The 20,464-nt window shown below is 39.6% G+C and overlaps 2 protein-coding genes across 2 annotated transcripts in view; one reads left to right on the top strand and one right to left on the bottom strand.

Annotated features, from left to right (window-relative positions):
- LOC136425239 (small ribosomal subunit protein eS27) overlaps positions 1 to 20,464 on the bottom strand; it is a 214,923-nt gene that overhangs the window by 180,466 nt on the left and 13,993 nt on the right. The gene's annotated exons all lie outside the window — the stretch shown is intronic.
- Positions 15,608 to 17,677, top strand: LOC136425237 (uncharacterized). Its single transcript, XM_066414044.1, has 2 exons — positions 15,608 to 16,711; positions 17,440 to 17,677. Exons 1-2 carry the CDS (start codon positions 16,287 to 16,289, stop codon positions 17,672 to 17,674), a joined length of 660 nt encoding a protein of 219 aa, XP_066270141.1. The 5' UTR covers positions 15,608 to 16,286; the 3' UTR covers positions 17,675 to 17,677.

Genomic DNA, 20,464 nt, shown 5'->3' with positions numbered 1-20,464 from the left:
CCCCCCCCCAAAAAAAAGGTTGGAACACTTGTTCAGAGTTACACATAGCAGGCAACCCCAGGAGTTTGGTATAGACTAGACCAATAAGTCGGTTCAAGATTCAAACTGCGCATGCCCATTGTGATGCGTTCTGGGTAGTATGTCAAAGTTGAAGGCCCCTATAAAACCTATAAAACGGATCTGGACATGTATACAAGTTAGAAGCCTTCATTTTTGACCTCAAATATGCACCGTTTAAGCCGTAAACCGGCTTATTGCGAGAGAATTTGGCTCTTTCGCCAATGATATTCTAATTTAAAGAGCTACACATTTTGTTATTCTTATCGGCGTCCTTCTGTTAACCCAATAGTCTACATTCAGGGACACACCGGTACCAAATTCAGGCATAGGTACAGACATGTTTTCACTGATCAAAAGTCAAGTCAGACTCTTAGGTACAACTCAACTTCTCCAAATCGATAAGTCAACAGTCCGTAGCAGTGAGATGGCTTACACGCACATGCAATAAGGTACGCCATACACGTAACTAAGATCTGGACACATTGAGTAGCTGATGATCGAGTTATTTTCTTAAGAGAATTCGACTATAATGTTAGAAAGGCAACATTTGCGGACATATAGATATCATGCATTGTAATTCACTCTACTCCCCCTATTAAAAAATGGACTGTTCCAAAGCAACAATTTCCAGAGATGGACCAACCCAAAATTATCATACAAGGACTATCCCAACATCATCCCCACTCTCGTCTCCCCAACAGAACTTACCTATTTAAACCTATTATAACCACCGAATCTATTTTGTTCTTTTTGGTCAACGTTGCATCGGAGTAACAGCCGTTGCATAAGATATGTCTTTGGACAACACTAAATGAACCTATATACGAGATATTAACCTTAAATACGCGAGCACGACCTTAAACACTTACGTTCTACACTGACGTGCTTCAAAGCACCCTCATGCCAAACTTCAGGTCACGATACCTTTAAAGTAGTGTATGCTAAAAATGTGAATGGAGACTTGTATATGCACCCTCATACAAACTTCCAGGTCATTTGGTTTCAATACCATGGCCTAGGAGCCACAAAAAAACATTTATGGTCTGAAAATGACCATAAAATCTAAAAATGAGTTCTGTATGCTAAATGTGTGAATAAAGCCCTAGGCACCCCCTTGCGAAATGTCAGATAATTTCAATTGGTTTTAATACCCGTGCATATAAATATAAAACGTTTGGTGTTATTTGCCCACTCTAACTCCAGTGCCAAATTTCAGGTCGTTTTTCTCAAAACATGAAAATGAAAAAAAAAGTTTGATCCATTTGACCAAATGGCAGAAGAAGATGAAAGGGGTAAAAACAGAGTGATCGTATTTCAAACACAACAAAATGAATAAGTATCAACCATTTTACAATGTACATCTAAAAGGACAAGATATTTACAGTGTCAGAGAAAAATAATCAAAAGGCAACGCTGCCTAGATTAAGGGGCTGTTCAGTCTCGCCCCCTATCGAAATCTGTTGGCTCTGCAAAATACTATTTTTCGATAACACCAATCGAAGTGATGCATACTTAAGTTACAATTTCATTTTCGCAATGCAGGTACGATGTTTATGGCGTCGATTGCCGAGAAGTTAAACTTGCGGACATAGGGTCTAGAGATCACGGGTTTGATTCCTAGGCATTTTCGGATGGATGGCTACATGGGAACCTGACTTTGGTTGGGGAATTGAAATAAAGTAAAGAATGGGCTCCGTCATGACAGAGACAAACTAGATTTAAACAATCCGCCGCTCCTACAGCCTCAAAAAGGCCATGGGTCCTTTGTCTTATAGTTACCTAGCTTAGACGTTTGCGGTGAAAACCACAGGGCATGACAGGTGGAGATAAAGGCCGGATTTAGTTTTTCATTTGATGAATACTTGAAACGGTTTGTTTTTTTCCAGACTAGATTGGTCTAGGCAGGGAATAGGCGGATAGTCTCACTTTACACCAAGTTTTACATTCTACCAGCGAAGCGGGGGCCACATTTCCTTGCTATAGCTAGAGAAATTTTGATGCATCGAGTCGTGAGTAATTTGCACACAAGCAAAGTCGACAAGATATAGAAACTGTTTTAAATCCTGGAAAATTCATGCATTTATAGTTTCAAATTTAATGATAGAAATAGGCGTTTGAAAAAGTTCCTCTTCGAGCCACACCCTTAGCACCAGCGGAGCCAGCGCTGAACCGAGACGTAGGCACTACCAGGCCGGCCGTGAGACCTTCCACCTGCCCATGAACCAGGACTTCACTCCAGTCTGCTACCTTAGTCTGAGCCAGGTAAGTGCCACGAATCATCTGCATAGAAGTAACATTGAAAATCACCCTCACCCAAACAAATTTCATCTACACCACTCAGATTTTAGAAAACATGGATCACACCGAAAACATATTCAGAAACCAGTCCAATTTTGTTTCTTTTCATGGGTTGTAACAGTCAATAAAGCAAACAAAAATCAACATATTTCTACCTGTATAAATCTATTACATGGACTAGTACATGTTACCAGCACCATCCTGCGTTTAGAGATGGTATTTTAAGTCATGAGGTGACGATTCTGTGTTCTATAATCAGTGCTCCCTTTTCGAGAACGAAATAAGCAGAATAATAAGGAGTCTCGGCAAAGACGGATTGGTATATCTTATAGGCTGGTACATTCTGTGATTATCTTCGCCGAGGAACTCGGAGTAGATTATGTTTTCGGTTGAGCCGGCTGTTGCGTGGGTCTGTATGTATGTCAAGAGCATAACTCGGGAAACCTTTAATGGATCTTCATGATATTTGGTAGGTGTGTAGTGGTTGTGCAAAGGAAGGTCAAGTTCAAAAATCGTTCACCTGGTGTTTTCCAACAATGCTACAGCGGACTTTTAATTTTTCTGTGTTTGTATGTAGGCAAAAAAAGTGACAGAAACGTTGATGGATCTCAATGATTTTTGGTAGTTTGGAAGAGATTGTGGGAACGGAGGTCAAGTTTAAAAATGATTTATTTGGCGCTTTCCTACAAAACTGCAACAGGCTTTGAGTGTGTGAGAGTTTGTATGTCGCCAGCATAACTCGAGGTATTGGCGGTTGTGCATGATATTTCGTGGATAGGTAGTGATGTCAAAGAGGAAGGTCAAGTTCGATAATGGGCTTCCTATCGGGTATTTGAGGTACTGCAGCGGAGCTTCAACGTTTGAGGCCAAATTTTCTGGAGGCGTCAGGTTCATGATTTTTTGGTAGTATATAGCTTCTGGGACGGTAAGTGAGTAGTGGGAATTAAGGCCCCCTAGCTGCTCGTTTGGAACTGCAGTTGGCGTTTTTGTTAATACATTTGGAGACGAATAACTCCAGCAGGGATTGACGGATTATCATAATTTATGGCATGTGGATAGTTTCGGCGATGCTTTACATAACTGAATACTTGTCATGCAAATAAGACGATAATTTGCATAATAAATCAGGAAAGTTTATAAATTCCCCGAAAGCTTGTAGTCAAATTTCATAGCTCTTGGGGCAGGGAGTAAGTGATGTGAGTTAAGACCCCCTAGTGGCTTGCTTAGAACTGCAGTGGCCTTTTTTTTATGTTACCTTTGGAGGCGAATAACTCGGGTAGGGTTTGATGAATTTGCATTGTTTTGGACAGGTAGGTTATTGAGGTAATGATTAACAAACAAAGACGTATGAAATTGTAATCAGGGTCTAATTAAGTGGGGAAATAGGCTTGTTTAAAATTACATTTTTAAGTACCTTTTGTCGACCTATATCTAAGGACAACACCTGCTTGTCAGCAGGCCTGTGCAAATTAGATTGATGCTCTCTATATCTGGTGACCTCAAAAACCACCGGCCAAACGACACTCCCGCTGGGACGGAGCTTATATCAACAAACACAGGAAAGGTCTGGCCCCGTGCGGGACAAGTCAAAACGATGAATATAAAGGAACTGTGCAAGCAGCAGGCACTACAGAAGGCATTATACCAAGCTTTATGTAGTTTGTAAAATGCAGTTGTATACCACACTGGATGTGGACCACAGTCCTTCGTAGATGAGAGTAAGAAAAGGTTCTTGCGCAGATAATGACAAAAACATCCTCAAAATCAGGATACTCTTTAAAACAGACCCATGCTACCCATCAGGACCTGACTGAACTCCCCTCCAGGGTGTTTCACATTTAAGACAGAGACAGGAAAAAACAGTAACAGGTCTCACAAATCTAACACCCTCCAAAAAAAAGTGAAACAGTAGGCTTAGATATAATGATATTATGAATTTATGAATGTACAAATTTATGAATTTATGAATTTATGAATTTTTGAATTCATGAATTTATGCTAGAGAGGTATGATATTATGATATTATGATATTATGATATCATGATATCATGATATTATGATATTATGATATTATGATATTATGATATTATGATATTATGATATCATGATATCATGATATTATGATATTATGATATCATGATATTATGATATTATGATATTATGATATTATGATATTATGATATTATGATATTATGATATTAGGATATTACGATATTACGATATTATGATATTACGATATTACGATATTACGATATTATGATATGATATTATGATATTATGATATTATGATATTATGATATTATGATATTATGATATTACGATATTACGATATTATGATATTACGATATTACGATATTATGATATTATGATATTATGATATGATATCATGATATCATGACATGATATTATGATATTATGATATTATGATATTATGATATTATGATATTATGATATTATGATATTATGATATTATGATATTATGAATTTATGATATTATGATATTATGATATCATGATATTATGATATTATGATATTTTGATATTTTGATATTATGATATTATGTTATTATGATATTTTGATATTTTGATATTATGATATTATGATATTATGATATTATGATATTATGATATTATGATATTATGATATTATGATATTATGAATTTATGATATCATAATATTATGAATTTATGATATTATGATATTATGATATGTTGATATTATGATATGTTGATATGTTGATATGTTTATATGTTGAATATGGAATAAAGATTATATCATTTCATCATCACTTTCAACTTACAACACTGCAATATCGAACCTTTGTGGCCCATATAATATCAACATACTTATATTTTTTCATGACCAGTTTTATCTTATACATTTGTATCAGCACACTCTACACATATACTAGTCCTGTACCACCAAATGATTTTTAACCCCATCTAGACTGGACTCATTCACCCCATCATAACTTCCAAATTGTATGGTGCATGATCAAATTTGCAGGGGGTGATAAGCACGTAAATATCAATCACTCTCCATAATAAGCCTTGATTATTTGGCGAAGATAATGTGTTCGTGGAACTCTAGTTATATATTATTTCAATACACTGGACACGCAATCTGAATGTGCCTAGCTCGCTTGTATACTCATGTGGTTTTATATTTTATTTCATTGTGATTATGATTGGGGGGTACTTTCTTTTTTGGTCTTGGCAATTTTGACAAACTTAATCCAGCTCACCATATTTAGAATGTTCTGCATCCTCAAAAACACATATTTGTACCTCCATTGGACATTACAATGTGTACTTAATCTAACAATATCAATGTAATCTTGCAAGGTCTGTATATCATGATTTGCTAAATTACAAAATTAGAAAAATGCCTTTTCAGCAAATTTCCGACGGTTCAACTGGAAAAAATACGGTAACTATAGAAGCAAACTCATGTCCATTTGCCACTAAATGAATGGACATGATTCATGAAAATAGATTGTCTGTGCAGAACGTAAAAAGCACGTCAAAATCTCCATATTAATCAATGTCATGGCAACATAGGTCTTATGTTTTATTGGATGTTGGTGGAACACACAGAGCTTTCAGGGCAGGATTTTTGGCGAGAATTTGATCCTCCTTTGTTCTCTTTTTTCTTTGAGTTTCTGAAACCTAATGTTTGTTCCTAGAAAGGACCGGAACTGCTTGCGTTACGATTCCTAAAAAATTCTATTCGTGATGGACAAAATGTGTCTTTTTCTAATAATCCCTGGATGAGCCGCAGTACTGGTTAGGCCGGGGTGATCTCGTGCCACTATATCGACGGGCACTATGGTAATCGTACTAGCTAGCTTCTCATTTTCACTTAAGGGAGAAGTGGGTATTTCACTGCACAACAAGAGCAAACAAATGGGGCCCGCTGGGGATGAAAACTCGGAACCTTGATTCTAAGTCAAATTCCTATCCACAATATCATCTTTCCGTATTAATAAGCTCGAGGAGAATGCTGCAATGAATAAGACTGTGGATTTTGAAAATACAAAGTAAACATAAAAGATAATCTCGTCAATCTCAGTGATGCCTAGCGCCTCATAGCAAGCATCTTGTGAACTGCAGGGTTTGTTGTACTAATTGCAATTGATCGGGCGAGCTAGTGTATTCTTAAGGATTGGAAAAATTTAGACCAATCCTTTTTGTATTCTGGATCAATTTCTATCTATTTACTCTATGGTCATTTATTATCATTTATTGTGATTGTGAAGGTCTTAAGGATCTGTAGCGATTTTATCAATTTTGCGTAGTGGCCTGCGCCAGCTGCATTAAGAGTATCGCTCCCTGGATCACCATCATCAGCATCATCATCACCATCATCCATCGTCCTCTCAATTACAGTATTGGGGCATATGTAAAGCTTGCTCCAATGCAAAAAAAAAGCATTGAAATGTCTCCAAGACATGCAAAATGAAGTTTTAAATATTTTTGACATATATATGGAAATTGACAAACCAAATTGCAGCATTTACTTAATCTAAATTTCGACAGGTGATAGTCTAGTGTTTATGAATGGTCTGAACATCATCTATGTGGCTTTGTCTTTTGATATCATTACATGCAATAACTGACATTAAATGGATTTAACTTAAAGGAGATAATCACAATTTTGTTTCACAGCTGTAAGAAAAATGCATTTTCACGATTGCAGATGCAGAAACCAGTGAATTATGATGAAGGACCATATTCTCTCTTTTTGACACAGAAAATGTGCTACAATCTGAAGAGACTGATCATTCTTCTGCTCATCATCTTGAAGGAAGCTGGTCAACTCGCAGCATCTGACTGCAGCAGCTATTCAGGTTCCTGCCACTGTATGTATAAAAGACTCATCAGTGTTCCTCAAGATCTATCTAATGACATTACCTCGCTTCATTTAAAAGGTAATCTTATCCCATCTCTCAGTCAGTCTGACTTCTCAAGGTACAAGCAGTTGACGTCACTAAACCTGAACAATAACGAAATATCCGGCAGCATTCAGCGCGGCACATTCTCATATCTGACCGAACTCCAAAAGTTGTTCTTGGGTACAAACCGAATAAGTACTAGTAACATCCAGCCTGGCGCATTTCGGAACCTACGAAATCTGGAAAATTTGTACTTGCGTTCCAACCATATTACTAATATTCAGCCTGGTACATTCTCTAATCTACTCAAGCTTCAATATCTGTTCCTGGGAGATAATCGACTGGAGGTGCTATTAGCGTTTAATGAGCTGTCATTGATCATCCACGAAGTATTTCTTAACAAAAACCCTTGGCAATGTGACTGTAGGATGGTCCCATTAAGGCAAAATATGAGTCAGAAATTGAAAAACAAAATCACATGTAGAGGGCCCAGAAACTTTCTGGGGCGACAGCTAAAAGACATAAATCCAGAAGATCTCATCTGTGAAGAACCAAAAATCTTAAGGTTTGAAGAGAGACAAAATAGCACTTTGGCACAGAATGAAACGCATCATTATGTCTGTGAAGCTATAGGGATTCCTACACCGCACATCACGGTCATTCTCCCATCGGGACTGAATGTAACTGTAGATTACGTTGGAAGAGTGACTGTGGATGTAAACGGCACCGTCATTATCAGAAATGCTACCACGGCAGATACTGGTACGTACACCTGTATTGCAGCAAACCATGCTGGCTCCTCATTTGCTATACTATCCGTTGGGGTCCAAATCTCAACGCTTTACCCCCCATCTCAGCCATATGCCTCGATAGATTCTTTTACAACTGGCAATACAGAAAGTAATGATGACCAGACATCTATTCCCATGCTTGTTCTTATTGGTGTTGGTATCGCTGCGGCTGTCCTCTTTATTTTTGGAATTATCCTTGCACTTTGGCGTCTGAAAAAGAACAAAGATTTTCATGCCACTTTTGCTGCCGCCGTCAATGGTAAAATAACTGAGACCACTGTGACAAGAAGACAGCAAGGCATTGTGTATGAAAACAGTGATTCTGTAGCAGCGTCTGCTGATTCTGTAGCTGAGCAGGACATTAACGTGTATGAGAATGATGATGATGTAGCAGCATGTGCCCATCCTGCAGCTGAGCAAGGCATTAACATGTATGGACATGATGAGGACGTAGCAGCTTCTTTTGATCCTGTAGCTAAGCAAGACATTAACATGTTGTATGAGAATGATGATAATGTAGCAGTATCTGCTGACATCGTAGCTGATCAAGACAATAACATGTATGAAAATGATGATAATGTAACAGTTTCTGCTGATAATGTAGGTGAGCAAGACATTAACGTGTATGACAATGATGATGACATAGCAACATCTGTTGCTTCTGTAGCTGAGCAAGACATTAACACATATGACAATGATGATGACAAAGCAACATTTGTTGATTCTGGAGGTGAACAAGACATTGGCATGTATGAAAATGATGATGATGTAACAACATGTAATGACGACAATGTAGCAGTATCTGCTGACTCTGTAGCTCTGGAAGACATTGACATGAATGAAAATGATACTGATAACGCAGTTTCTGCTGATTTTGCTGCTGAGCAAGACATAAACGTGTATAAATGTAATGATAAACGAGTAGCAGTGACTGATTCTGTTGGTGGAAAGTGTATGATATACGAGAAAGATAATTACAATGAAGCGGTATCTCCTTGCTATGGAGGTGGACAACAGTCAACACAATACTGAGCAGGGTGATTAGGTCAAAGCACTATATGTTGCTTCTATTCCTAAGACAATGTCCACGAGAAAAAAAGTAGTAAATGCCTATTGTGTAGCTGAGCAATTTATGAAAATGATGATGATATAGCAGCATCTGCTAGTGCGTAACTAAGTAATGTATTAACATGTAAAAAAATGATGACGATATAACAATATCTGCAACTTCTGTAGGTGAACAAGACATTTACATATATTAAGTATGTACGCTTAGATGATGTATGATGATGATGAAAGATGATGAGAATATAGCAGCTTTTGTTGATTTTGGAGGTGAGAAACGTGTATGAAAATGGTAATTATGTAGTAGCTTTTTCTGATTCTGTAGATGAAAAGTGCATTTATTTGATCATTATGATGATGTACCAACATCAGCTGATTCTGTAGGCGAGCAAGACATTATCATGTATGAGAATGATGATGAAATAGCAGCATCCCTGATTTTGTATGTGAGCAAGACACTTTCGTCTGTAAAAATAGCCATGACGTAGCAGGTTCGGCTAATTCTGAAGCTGAGCAAGACACTACCATGTTTGAAAAAAAAGTATTGGTCTGGCAGCTTCTGTAGCTAGCAGCACGATCTAGAAACCTCTGCTGGAAGTTGCCGCCCTCCTCCTAGAAAACGACTGCTTATCGTTCCGATCATGTCTCTAATTGTGTATTCCCGTGGCAAATGTAACCCCGTTCCACAGTCTTAGAGTTGGTGACAATAGGGCCATCCTTTCTACCATCTCCCCGACCCTTCCCATCCATCAAGCTCTCTCAACCACCGACCCCATACGTGGCCCCCTCCTGGGCAAATTATACGAACAACGATAGCGTATGCACTTTAGGCATGGCAAGATGTAAGGCTACAAAATCAGAACTACGTGAAATGAGGGGATTCTTATCTATTTGGCCAGGAAGCAGGCTAAAAATTGCATCTCGGCTTATTGATGTGTACAATTCATAATCCAAGAGTACAAACCAGTTTACAAACATTTTAACCAGCGTTTAAAGATGGTATACTTGACATGTTCAGACTTACGTAAAAGCATTTTCTTACATCTTAACACGTGAAACATAACAAGTATACCCTTATGATTTTAATGGATTTACTTGTATTTCTCCCAAACACGTTGAATAAGAAAAGTGTCTTAAAAACGGAAAGAATGGATGAAACATGTCATGATGATTGACAAATGTTGTTACATCTTCTTCATTCAACTATCACGTGCAATTTCCATGGTTATGATTGGTCTTGAAAATGGAGAAAGTATCCAACTCAATAAAAGGTGGGACTGACGGAACCTGTTTTAAATGTCACCTAAGTGAGTATGACAAATCTTATCAGTTTTACACCTTGTCAATGCTTCCTCAAATTTAATGGATGACGTTTCTTCTGAGAAGGTCTAACTGTCTTGCAAATACAAGGTAAGCGCGCTGACAGTAGTTGACGCTACGGGCAGTGAATGCAACACTTCCAAGTAGCGTGGACAAAGAGGACAAGAAAACGTACACATTTTGTATGATATGATATCAAGAATGATCAGAAACTCAATTCAACCTGATATCAAGCTGCATTTTATGTTTCTTACTGACATACCATATTGATAGCTTCCTCTTGCGCAAAACATCATAATGTCGTGAGCGCCCTCCGTGCCCTGACCTCTCACTCTCCGGCACTCACTTCAACATCAGTCCTGCTGCACGCGTTTATTATTTTGCTTAATATCCAAACTTATCTCGGAAGGGAGAATCTACCTTCTCCAGTTGTTCATCTTTTTTTACCTCATTGTAAGGCGTTTATTGTTTTGTTTTCAGTGTGCCTGTTTGTCTACTTGTTTACTTACGTGTCCTTATATTTGATGCACTAGAGTGGCTGGTTCCCAAATGCTAAGCACGTCAGGAACTCTGACAGGAAGCTAGGTCAAAGGTCCCAGAAAGGTCCCAGAATATGTTATCTCATTTACTGTCTTTAACTTCCTACAATGTACATGCCTCTGCCTCGTGAGAGCCAGTGGTAAAATGTGTAAAATGTATAAGACAGTCATAAGCGTGGAATAGACAATAATGAATAAAACAAGAAGTTCACGAAGGTATGCGATTTCTTGTCTGACAAGCATTTCTTCTAAGATCTACACGAAGATTGATTTTGCCAGCAGAGACAGACCGAAGGCTTTTAGAATATTCAGAACCTAATCATCATTATTTCTAAAACATAACTATTCTTATTAACCATCGTTTTAACCTATCTTTGTCGTGACAACCCAGTTACACATTATCTCATTGTTATTGCCAACAGTAGGGCCATTTGTAAGGGGGCAAGCTACAAATTCGCATCTGTAACCTAACGGAAGTTAGTATTCCTCTCAGTCTTTGTGTATCAATAGCAGAGAATAAATCAGGCTAAAGGCCAGAATAAATGTTTGTGAAATATTCAGTATTCGCCCCATGTATTAGGAGAGGGCAGGACGGAAAATCAGATCTAACTGTGTTCAGCGCAATGTGAGATAAGCGTAAAGCATTAAATGGGTTACATTACTGTGAAAATAATGAACAGAACAAGGAAAATGAAAAAAAATGCATAATTCATAAAATAAAATGAAATAAAGAAGATAGGTTGAAGTACAGTTGTGGGTAAGGCTTACACTTTTTTTTCGAAGCTACGGTTTCAATTTTCTACTTTGTCGAACCTTCACAGCTTCAGAATCGTTGATAGTTGAATTATTCAGTACAGCTCCTCCAGGAAAGAGAGAACACAAGAAAAAGATGGAGCGCCGAAAACTTGACTCATAATCGATGATTCTTTCCTTTAGTCTGCATACTTAATCTTGAGTGTGAAGTATTTAGCCCTTGTAAATAATACATGAAGGCTGTGGATTCTAAGGAATCACGCTACACGAGGATTAAGGACCTCAAGGAGCCATTAAGAAGTCCACACATTTACTACGTCGACGGGAGCAATTCCTTTTGACATAATGTACATGAGAAATCAAATTGGTATTGTTTGTTTGAACCCTTGTTTATTCATGTCAAACTCAATTCGGCCTGCAGGCCGCTTTTCATTGAGGTCATGAGGGAGGAGGTAAGGGTCAGACAAAATATCACAAAGGTACAGAATACATCATGTTATTAAATACCTAACAAGTATTTTTATTTCACTCAGATTCACTGTCGTTTCTAAGTTCGCTGGTCACTTTTGTTTTTCATGCTTAGCGTCATCTTATAATACGTAATGCCGATTTTATTTATGTCCGTCGAATGTATTACATAATAGCACCTGCTGCCCCATGAAAAGGTTCGCGGTTTAAGATTAAATATTTATATTTACATTAGCGGTCTGGCATCTTTTATAGGAGGTCATCAACGGTTTGTTGCATTCATATGATATCAACAGATGATGGAATGAACGGAGGTTTTGGTCTCCGACAGATTAAAAAAATAAGATTATTACACACACTAATTAACAAAAAAAAGATTATCCTAGGTGACAGACGCTTTTCATGGCCTACACAAGCCAGCTCTTTGGCTTCAGGGCGCCAAGAGCTGCTTAGCTAAGGATTTATGACAAGGCCTTAAAGTGGTTGTGGCAAAATTTCCTTGGGGTATGTTGGCCCTTGAGCCGAGGAGCCGGCCTGCATAGGCCCAGCTGGAACAGTCTGGCATTCGGGCTGAAAAATAAGAGACAGTTTTAACTGTCGTTTAGCTATTCATTGTTTTGGTTCTCGAAACCTATTCAATCATTGCTGGCCTACGTTCTTTTCTCAACGTTGGCACTATGACGTCACATAATCCTGTGCACGTATGCACCAGTTGATCACGTAGTTTTTCTTTATTTGGTTGGGGATACGTTCTATCGGTGGCGTAAATAACTTCTAAAGGTAAAGATATTAATTTAGAGCAACCGTAGCGTCATTTGAAAAAAAATATGAAAATATGCCTCTGTTAGCTTGAACGCAGAATAAAGGAATCCATTATACCAGTTCGCTCCTCTGATTGCCTCCGAGCAGAATATGACTTTGCCGACTTTGACTCGAAATTCATATCCAGATGGACAGATGTATTCTACAAGAATTGGTACAACCTCACCGACCGACTACCGACCACAAAAAAAAAACTTGCTCACGACTTACCCCCAACCAACGCAAGGTCTGTAGAAGGTCGGGAGGCCACGGTCCGGCCATATCTGACAAGGATTAACTCCAAGCCATGGTCTGGAGAGAAGGTCGGAAGGGCCACTATCGGCTATGTGAGATTGGGGCTTTTACTATTTAAAATGGACCCTTATCTCTTCTGGAAAATGAATGACAGAACGCTTGAACAGCCAGAGCTGATGAGTCCTAACCGGTCCATTTACACAGAATCCCTTTAATCGACGTTGGAATCTATGAGTCGAAAATTGCTCTTCCTTTCCAATGACATCTTCCGCCACGATCTAGTTTTACTTTCCAAAGCACTTTCCATGCAAATCCACAGTTAAACCATTATTATCTGGTGAACCTTGTCTAAACAACTGTCTACACCGATTAGAATACTATAATTGATTGATAGCCATCCTACGAGTACCATGTAGCGGGGAAAAACATTGGAAGAACCGTTGTCCATCGAGTGCATCGACCACCCAATAGTGACATCTGTATCACAGTTGGCAGTTGGAATAGGATAGTATTCGATACATTCAGCTTGAATACTCGATTTCTTGGCCCAATGTTATACGCTGCAACGATATCCAATGACCAGAGAAAGCACTGTGACAATGCTAGGATGTCACATTTGCCTATGTATTGAATATAACTTTTTATGTGTGTTTAAAATACAAACGTCATTATAGCCATATATATCATTTTAGAGAGTGACTGTTTATTCACTTTGCTGACTTGACTTGAATCTGCTTTGGCGTTAAATAACTTATATAACTTAAGTCTTCCTTTCTCAGTCTTTTAAGAATTCTTCGCACACCTGATATAAGAAACTCTCAAAAGGTCTAAATAAGACATTTATGTCTTGCCATGCCGATATCTTAAACATTTCTGGTTTGAATATTGATAAATGGTTGATTAAACTACTTTACCGTAATTCTTCACCATTAGTAGAGGCCATTGGAACAAACCTTAGCAATTATTTCTAACCCTGGCTTTTACTTTATCTGTTGTCTCATATGAAGACAACAGATAAAGGGGAGGCACCAAACGAAATTATCCATCTAATTACTCTAAGGTACTAATCTTTCAGCATTGGTAAAGGTCATTTGAACTTAACAATGATTTCTGTCCCTGGTTTCTACTTTTCTGTTGTCTCCTATGAAGCCATTCATTATCTGTTGTTTTATTTGAGGCGAGGGGAGGGCAGGAAGGGGCACCAAACGAGGAGCAAAAACTTGAAATAGAGTCACGTCCCGTCGGCTAGTAAGGCGTCCGCTTTATTGACCGAAAAGAGAGCCAAGCTCCTCCATATCCAGAGGGGCCCATTTGACTTTTAGGGCACCAAATGGTTGTCTGGTACTAGGTCTTTTACCTGCGTAAAGCCCTGACAAGCCGATTAAATATTAACCCGATGAAAATCATTGGCTTCATGCATGGGTCGGTGCCACACGCCCTTACAAGTAATACAAGAGGAGGAATCGACCCATTCACTATAGGCCATCAGTACTTTATAGAGGGTATATACTGCCGTACTTAAGTAGAATACGTAAAAAGAATACGAACGACAGGGAGATGAGCTTGACAAAATGCCAATCTCTCAACGATAGGATCAGATAGCTTTATTGAAATACTTTGATGTTAAGCGTTGTGGTTTAAAATGACGCTAGGTGGGCGTAATGCAGTAATCCTCGTCTGCATAGTTTTTCGAAAATGAACAAAAAAGACAAAGAATTCGTATCGCTAGGGAAAGGTGTTGGGATTTGAGACGGATTCTTTGGATGTATACATCTTGTGCGTGATGTATTCCATGACTGTGCCTTGCATACTGCGTGTTTTACAACTTAAATGCCCGGCCATTGCGCAACCAATCGGGATCGGATTCTCCAATAGAGTTTTCCAGAGCAGCAGCTGACCTTTCCTGGCACAAATGATGAGGTCACTTTTTTCCTCTGACACGCGTTCGGAGTAGCTGATTTTCCCGTCCCCCTTCTCTGCAGCGCACCTAACACCGTCTCGTCGCACTTAAGCCCTGACGACAGCTCTGATTATTTCAAAAACCGACATTCTAATCGAGAAATAATACCGTGTAATTGATAGCTGACGGCGTATTTGTGATGACATTATTACAAATGCTGCGGGCAACGCGCGGTAGACGTGCCGCGACCTCAAGATGCAACTTTAAAGCAGTAGATGATGCCTACCCGCCGGCACTTTAATCCTCACCAACAGCACCCCGATTGGGGGCCTACCTCTCCTTTAATACCGATTCAAACACGACATGCATGTAACGGTCGTAACGGTCATCAAATTTAAAATTTCGAAAGTGTTTGAAAAGAGGAGAAATAAAGTTCCATAATTGAGTGGATTGATGTATGCAGTTGGTACTCTAAATTCAATCAAACGCTTTGGCTCCGCCTCATTACCTATGGCATGACGTATGATCGGTTTTAATGAGAGAATCTGCTCGGTGGATTATGTTCTGATTAGTAGCAAGGGCGCAGACAAGATAAACGACGGCAGACCACGCTTTGGCAGCCATCTTTAAAAGATGGCCGCTTTTAGGACCAGGGGAGAACATTTCCGGGCCGACCGTGAAACATTACGGGACGGTCCCCCCGTCGCCATTACCTCGGATGATAGAGCGTAAACGCCGAACTTGATGCCAGAAAGATGGCGAAATTTCCTGACCCGACAACCAACCTTGGCGAAGGTCGACCGCAGCACTTGCCTCCTCCTCCTCCAGTTATTCGTTTCGGGCATCCTCGTGTAAAGTCGTTATTACGTCGGGTCGTCGTTTAGGATCATCCCGTTTATTTAATACTGGTAGACCCAATAGACGTGATCTAGCTGGCTCCCCCCTCTGAGCGAACTTCCGACTTGATGACTGTTGCCAGTTGAGGTTGGGCGCCGGCGGCAGAGACAGAAATCCCTACCCCGCCTCTGGCAGGTCATAGTTGGCCGCCAGGTAAATAGGCAGGATATTCCAGCAGACGTGCAACAACTCACAGAGAGGAAGCGTCTTCCCGGCATCTTGGATGCCGCAATCCTTCCCTCACCATGCCGGGGTACTACTACCACATCAAGATCCCCCAGACCACGCGCCAGGGAGGGTCCCCGCGGTCGGGCAGAGACAAGGATGGGAAGGGGAAGGACAAGAAGGACCCCAAGTCTGACGCCGAGAAGGAGAAGCGCAGGCGGGACACTTTACGCGAGCGGTCTGCCAGAGCACAACAGCCCGAAAACAAATCTTGGTGGTTCCCTTACGAGAAGAAGGTCCACCTTATGGTGTTCACGGCAGTTGGGGTGATTTGTATCATCCTGGGTTTAGGACGCGGGCTTAAGCTGGAGGACAGGGCTCTGGGCGCAGTTCTGTTCTCCTTCGGACTTTTCGTGCTGGTCATGATAGGGGTGTGGCTTCTCAAAGTGTACATCGTGGCCAGAAGAAACAGGAAGAGAAAAGAAGAAGAAGAAAAAGAGGGAAGGTAAGAAAGAGTTTTTTATCATCCTTTAGGGAATTGAAAGTAACATAAGCCAGCTCAGCGTTCAGTAAATACTAGAAGTGCGGCTTAGAAAAGCTCTGTAGATTTCATTTCCGGGAACTGCTGTCTGTAGAATACCAATGAAGGTGTTTAATAGACCAGAAACAAAGGTAGATAGTGGTCAGGTCTAGAGGAATCCTTACGATGAGAACCATGTTAAGACAAGAGGAACAACTCGCTACGCATCCGTTGTGTTAAACACATTATTGCGCAACAACGGGATCGGTCCATGCGGACCCAAGCGCTCGACGGGAGCCAGCCAATTCAGGGACAGCTAATTGTCGCCGATAATTTGCGAGCCAGCTTTTAATTCAACCCACGCAGAAATCATTCAAATTTCGTTGTGGAACAAGGCGTTCAAGGAAGCGTTATTTGGCAATCACCAATGTCTCTGGCCGTGGGGCTAGAACCGATCGTTAAACCAAATCAACTGCTGTGGTCTCCTGGTCGTTAAGATGGAATGAAGTACATCGCTTAGTATTCCAGCCACTCCGTCCATCCGACGCGGCATTGCAGAATGATTTCCGGTATAATTAGTTTCGCAAACTGCAGATAGCGCCCTGCGAATATCCTCAGCAGGAGGTCAGGCTGTAATCTTGGTCTGCTTAAAAAAAGGCTCCAGGCGTAAAAATGACATTGATAACTTCCCTCCGTCTCCCTTTCCCTTCCAGGTCTCCCAACCCTGTTAAAGCCAAGCGGACGTACGAAACGTTGTCTGCGAATAGACTCGGCAACAAAGACCGGCAGGCACGCGCCGAACAGTCACGGGCCCTTTTGAAGCCGTCCCCCTCGACTATTACGACGAGCCCCGAGAGCGAAGACATGCCCCTGCCGTCAGAACTAGAAGGGACGACTTCCGAGTCATCAGCCCCACCCCCGGCGTATAATGAAATTGTACAGGCATGAAGGACACGTGTCCGAATCTCTCAGACTGTCCAGAGGTGACCACCGGGACCGCTGAAGCGAGACAGACAATTGCCACATTTCTTTAAAAACATTGGAGAAGCCGTGCACATTAGATTAGTTCCAATCTTTGGTTGGACGCAATACTAAGACTTGCGGGAAATCGTGGATACGGCAATTTGCGGCTGCAATAGCCCTAGAAGGAGTAGCCCAGCAATAATAACTAGGAGAGGACTGGAATTGTTGTCATTCCCCAGTTACGTTAGTGGGGGTTACGTAGAGGCCAAAGTGTTCAGAGGTACATATGTTTCCCAGTTTATGGCTAGACCAAGTGATGGTCCACCTGGTGCCATAACCAATGTTGTTAGGTGGTCTTATCCCTCCGCATTTATACGCTTACGAGCTAAAGGAAATGCCCTTTCTATTAATTCCCTGCCAGTTATACGAGCTGTCCTTGCAAAGGGAACATCCCGACTTCGTAAACTATTTCCTACCCTATCAGGCAAGCAAGATGAGATTTTAACTGCCGCTTAAAACAGCAAGACATCAGCTCACAGGTTGATGGTTGAAAATAGCACCGCACTGCCCTATGCAATAACCCTTACATTGCCATCGAGCGTAGTATAGGGAAATTTAGAGAACCAACTTGAGTAACTGCACGAGATAGTTTACAACAAACGCTATAAAACAAAAGTAAGCTACACGTGTCGACACTAAAGGAATATACGTATTAAGATCATGCAGAGGTATATAAATATACATACTTGTAATGTCACTGCAAATGTGTATGTATATAGACATATACTATATTCATGTTGTCGTTTAGATGTCATAGCCAGTGGCGATAAAGCGTGTATAATAGTGTTTATGTTGTAACGCTGTATTTTGCTGACTTATATGACGTGAATCACGCTATGTTTTCTATCTAACGACTGAAAAGATTGCTCTGAAGAGTCTAAAACTAGCAATGTAGATACTTACATTTTATTGAAAATTGTTTAAAAATTCAAATTGTTAATTCAACCTGATTTTCATTTGTAAGAGGAATTTAAACTCAGTCTTGAAATTTCAGAAAATCATATTGTTAGAGTGTTATCTATCAAAGAAAACAAGTTTATGTTTGCGTAACGGCAAAAGTGTCTAATTGCACTCGAAGAGCAAAAATTGCAAAACCATTAAATCAGATTGTGTATGAATCCTTTAGATACTTAAGTCTAGCAATGTCAGGACTTTACTAGCACTGGCTCCACTATTAATTCGTCATTGCATGTTTCCAACTCGATGTATTCATGTTCATGGTCTATGAAAAGAGATTCAAATATAAGAGTAGAAATATAAAAGGTCTTCCTATCTGTAAAACTTATATATTAAAACTGTATGCTGTTGACAGAAGACAGGATATGGGGCAAGGGATCGTATGATGTGGTACAGGCTATTTTTGTCGGCAAAAGCTCTTTCAAATGCTGTCTTTTCTACCGCTTACATGTTATAGTCTGTCTCACAAACAAAAAGTGACAGATAAGGACTGTGAAATATCATGGTATCTTGAACATCACCTTAGTGTTATATAATCCTAGTTGTTGAAGCAATATAGTTATTTTACTTTGAAATTGATCCACTGTCTCATTTCCTGTTATTATGATTTGATGTCCTGACGAACATATGTAAATTCTATTCTATATCATATTGATTTATTCCCAATTTTATTTAGTTACGATTTTTACTTATCTGTTAAGGTTTATTAATTTTAGTCGACTTTGACCTTTTGGTGCAAGGTTATGATATTTATGTCGGGGTTCTCCCCCAAGGATTCATTGAAAATCACCAGGAGACGAGATGTATATTTTGGCATGGTAAAATGAATAAACTGAAACCGCACCGAATGTGTAGAGGCAAGAACCGTTGAATACAATACCTATTTGCAAAATTGTTCTCGTTTTCACGCACGTTCGAAAACCGACTATCTTGTAATCACAACTACAATTGATTTTATCGCATATGCATGCCCAACATGAGTCAAGTGCATAAGGTTGGATAAAAGAAAAGAAAAGACAAATTATACTATATTCAATCTATGGCTGCCAAGTCTCTTAAAACTTCTTAAAACATGACTGTGTAGACAGATTTACAGAGTTTTTCTAGATGACATAATATTATACCTTAAAGCTAGTTTTTGCTACGTGTGCATATTTCTGGTCTAGTTGAAGGACACTTAAAAGAGGTTTCTGTGCACATGTAAAAAGTGAACAGTCTAAAACAACATACACTTCATTTTCGACAGAAAATAATAGTAAAACGTACATATTTTAAGCATAAACGTGGTAAGTCGAATAAAAGAGCTATGCATCGTAAATCATGACCGAACGCTGGGTAGGCAAAATTTGAAACAGCCTAAAACGTGCTTGGACGACAGTAGCCTTTGCTCTTAAGGGTCAGTTTGCCAGAATTCATAAACTGTGCACAGATTTCACATCACTCAATGTCAGCCTACTCGGCGACTTCAGCTTTTATATTATATGATTTCCGTGGTAGGATAAAAAAGAATAAATCGCTGCAACATCATTAGCTATTATATCTTTCTCCGCGGTAGATTCAGCAAAACAAAAGATAATAATTCACTTGTCGCATCTATACTTAATATATTTTTAAGACAGGAAATTAAAGCTTAGCTTGTTTCTTAAGTTAAGGCTCTCCATTTGAAGTTTGCAACAGTTGCATCACCTGCCTCTATATACTACATAAGCTATATAAATTAAATAACTGAGCAGAGTCAATTTATACTGATACTAAAGA

This window comes from Branchiostoma lanceolatum, chromosome 19, assembly GCF_035083965.1.
Source record: "Branchiostoma lanceolatum isolate klBraLanc5 chromosome 19, klBraLanc5.hap2, whole genome shotgun sequence".
NCBI classification, from domain to species: Eukaryota; Metazoa; Chordata; class Leptocardii; order Amphioxiformes; family Branchiostomatidae; genus Branchiostoma; species Branchiostoma lanceolatum.
Note: the sequence above shows the minus strand (reverse complement) of the source record. Positions and strands in the feature narration are given on the sequence as shown.

Bases quoted from the DNA above. Each gene is read 5' to 3' on its own strand.
- LOC136425237 (XM_066414044.1), top strand. From the start codon at position 16,287: ATGCCGGGGTACTACTACCACATCAAGATCCCCCAGACCACGCGCCAG. The intron at 16,712-17,439 runs GTAAGAAAGAGT...TTTCCCTTCCAG, and splicing joins GAAGAAGAAAAAGAGGGAAG to GTCTCCCAACCCTGTTAAAG.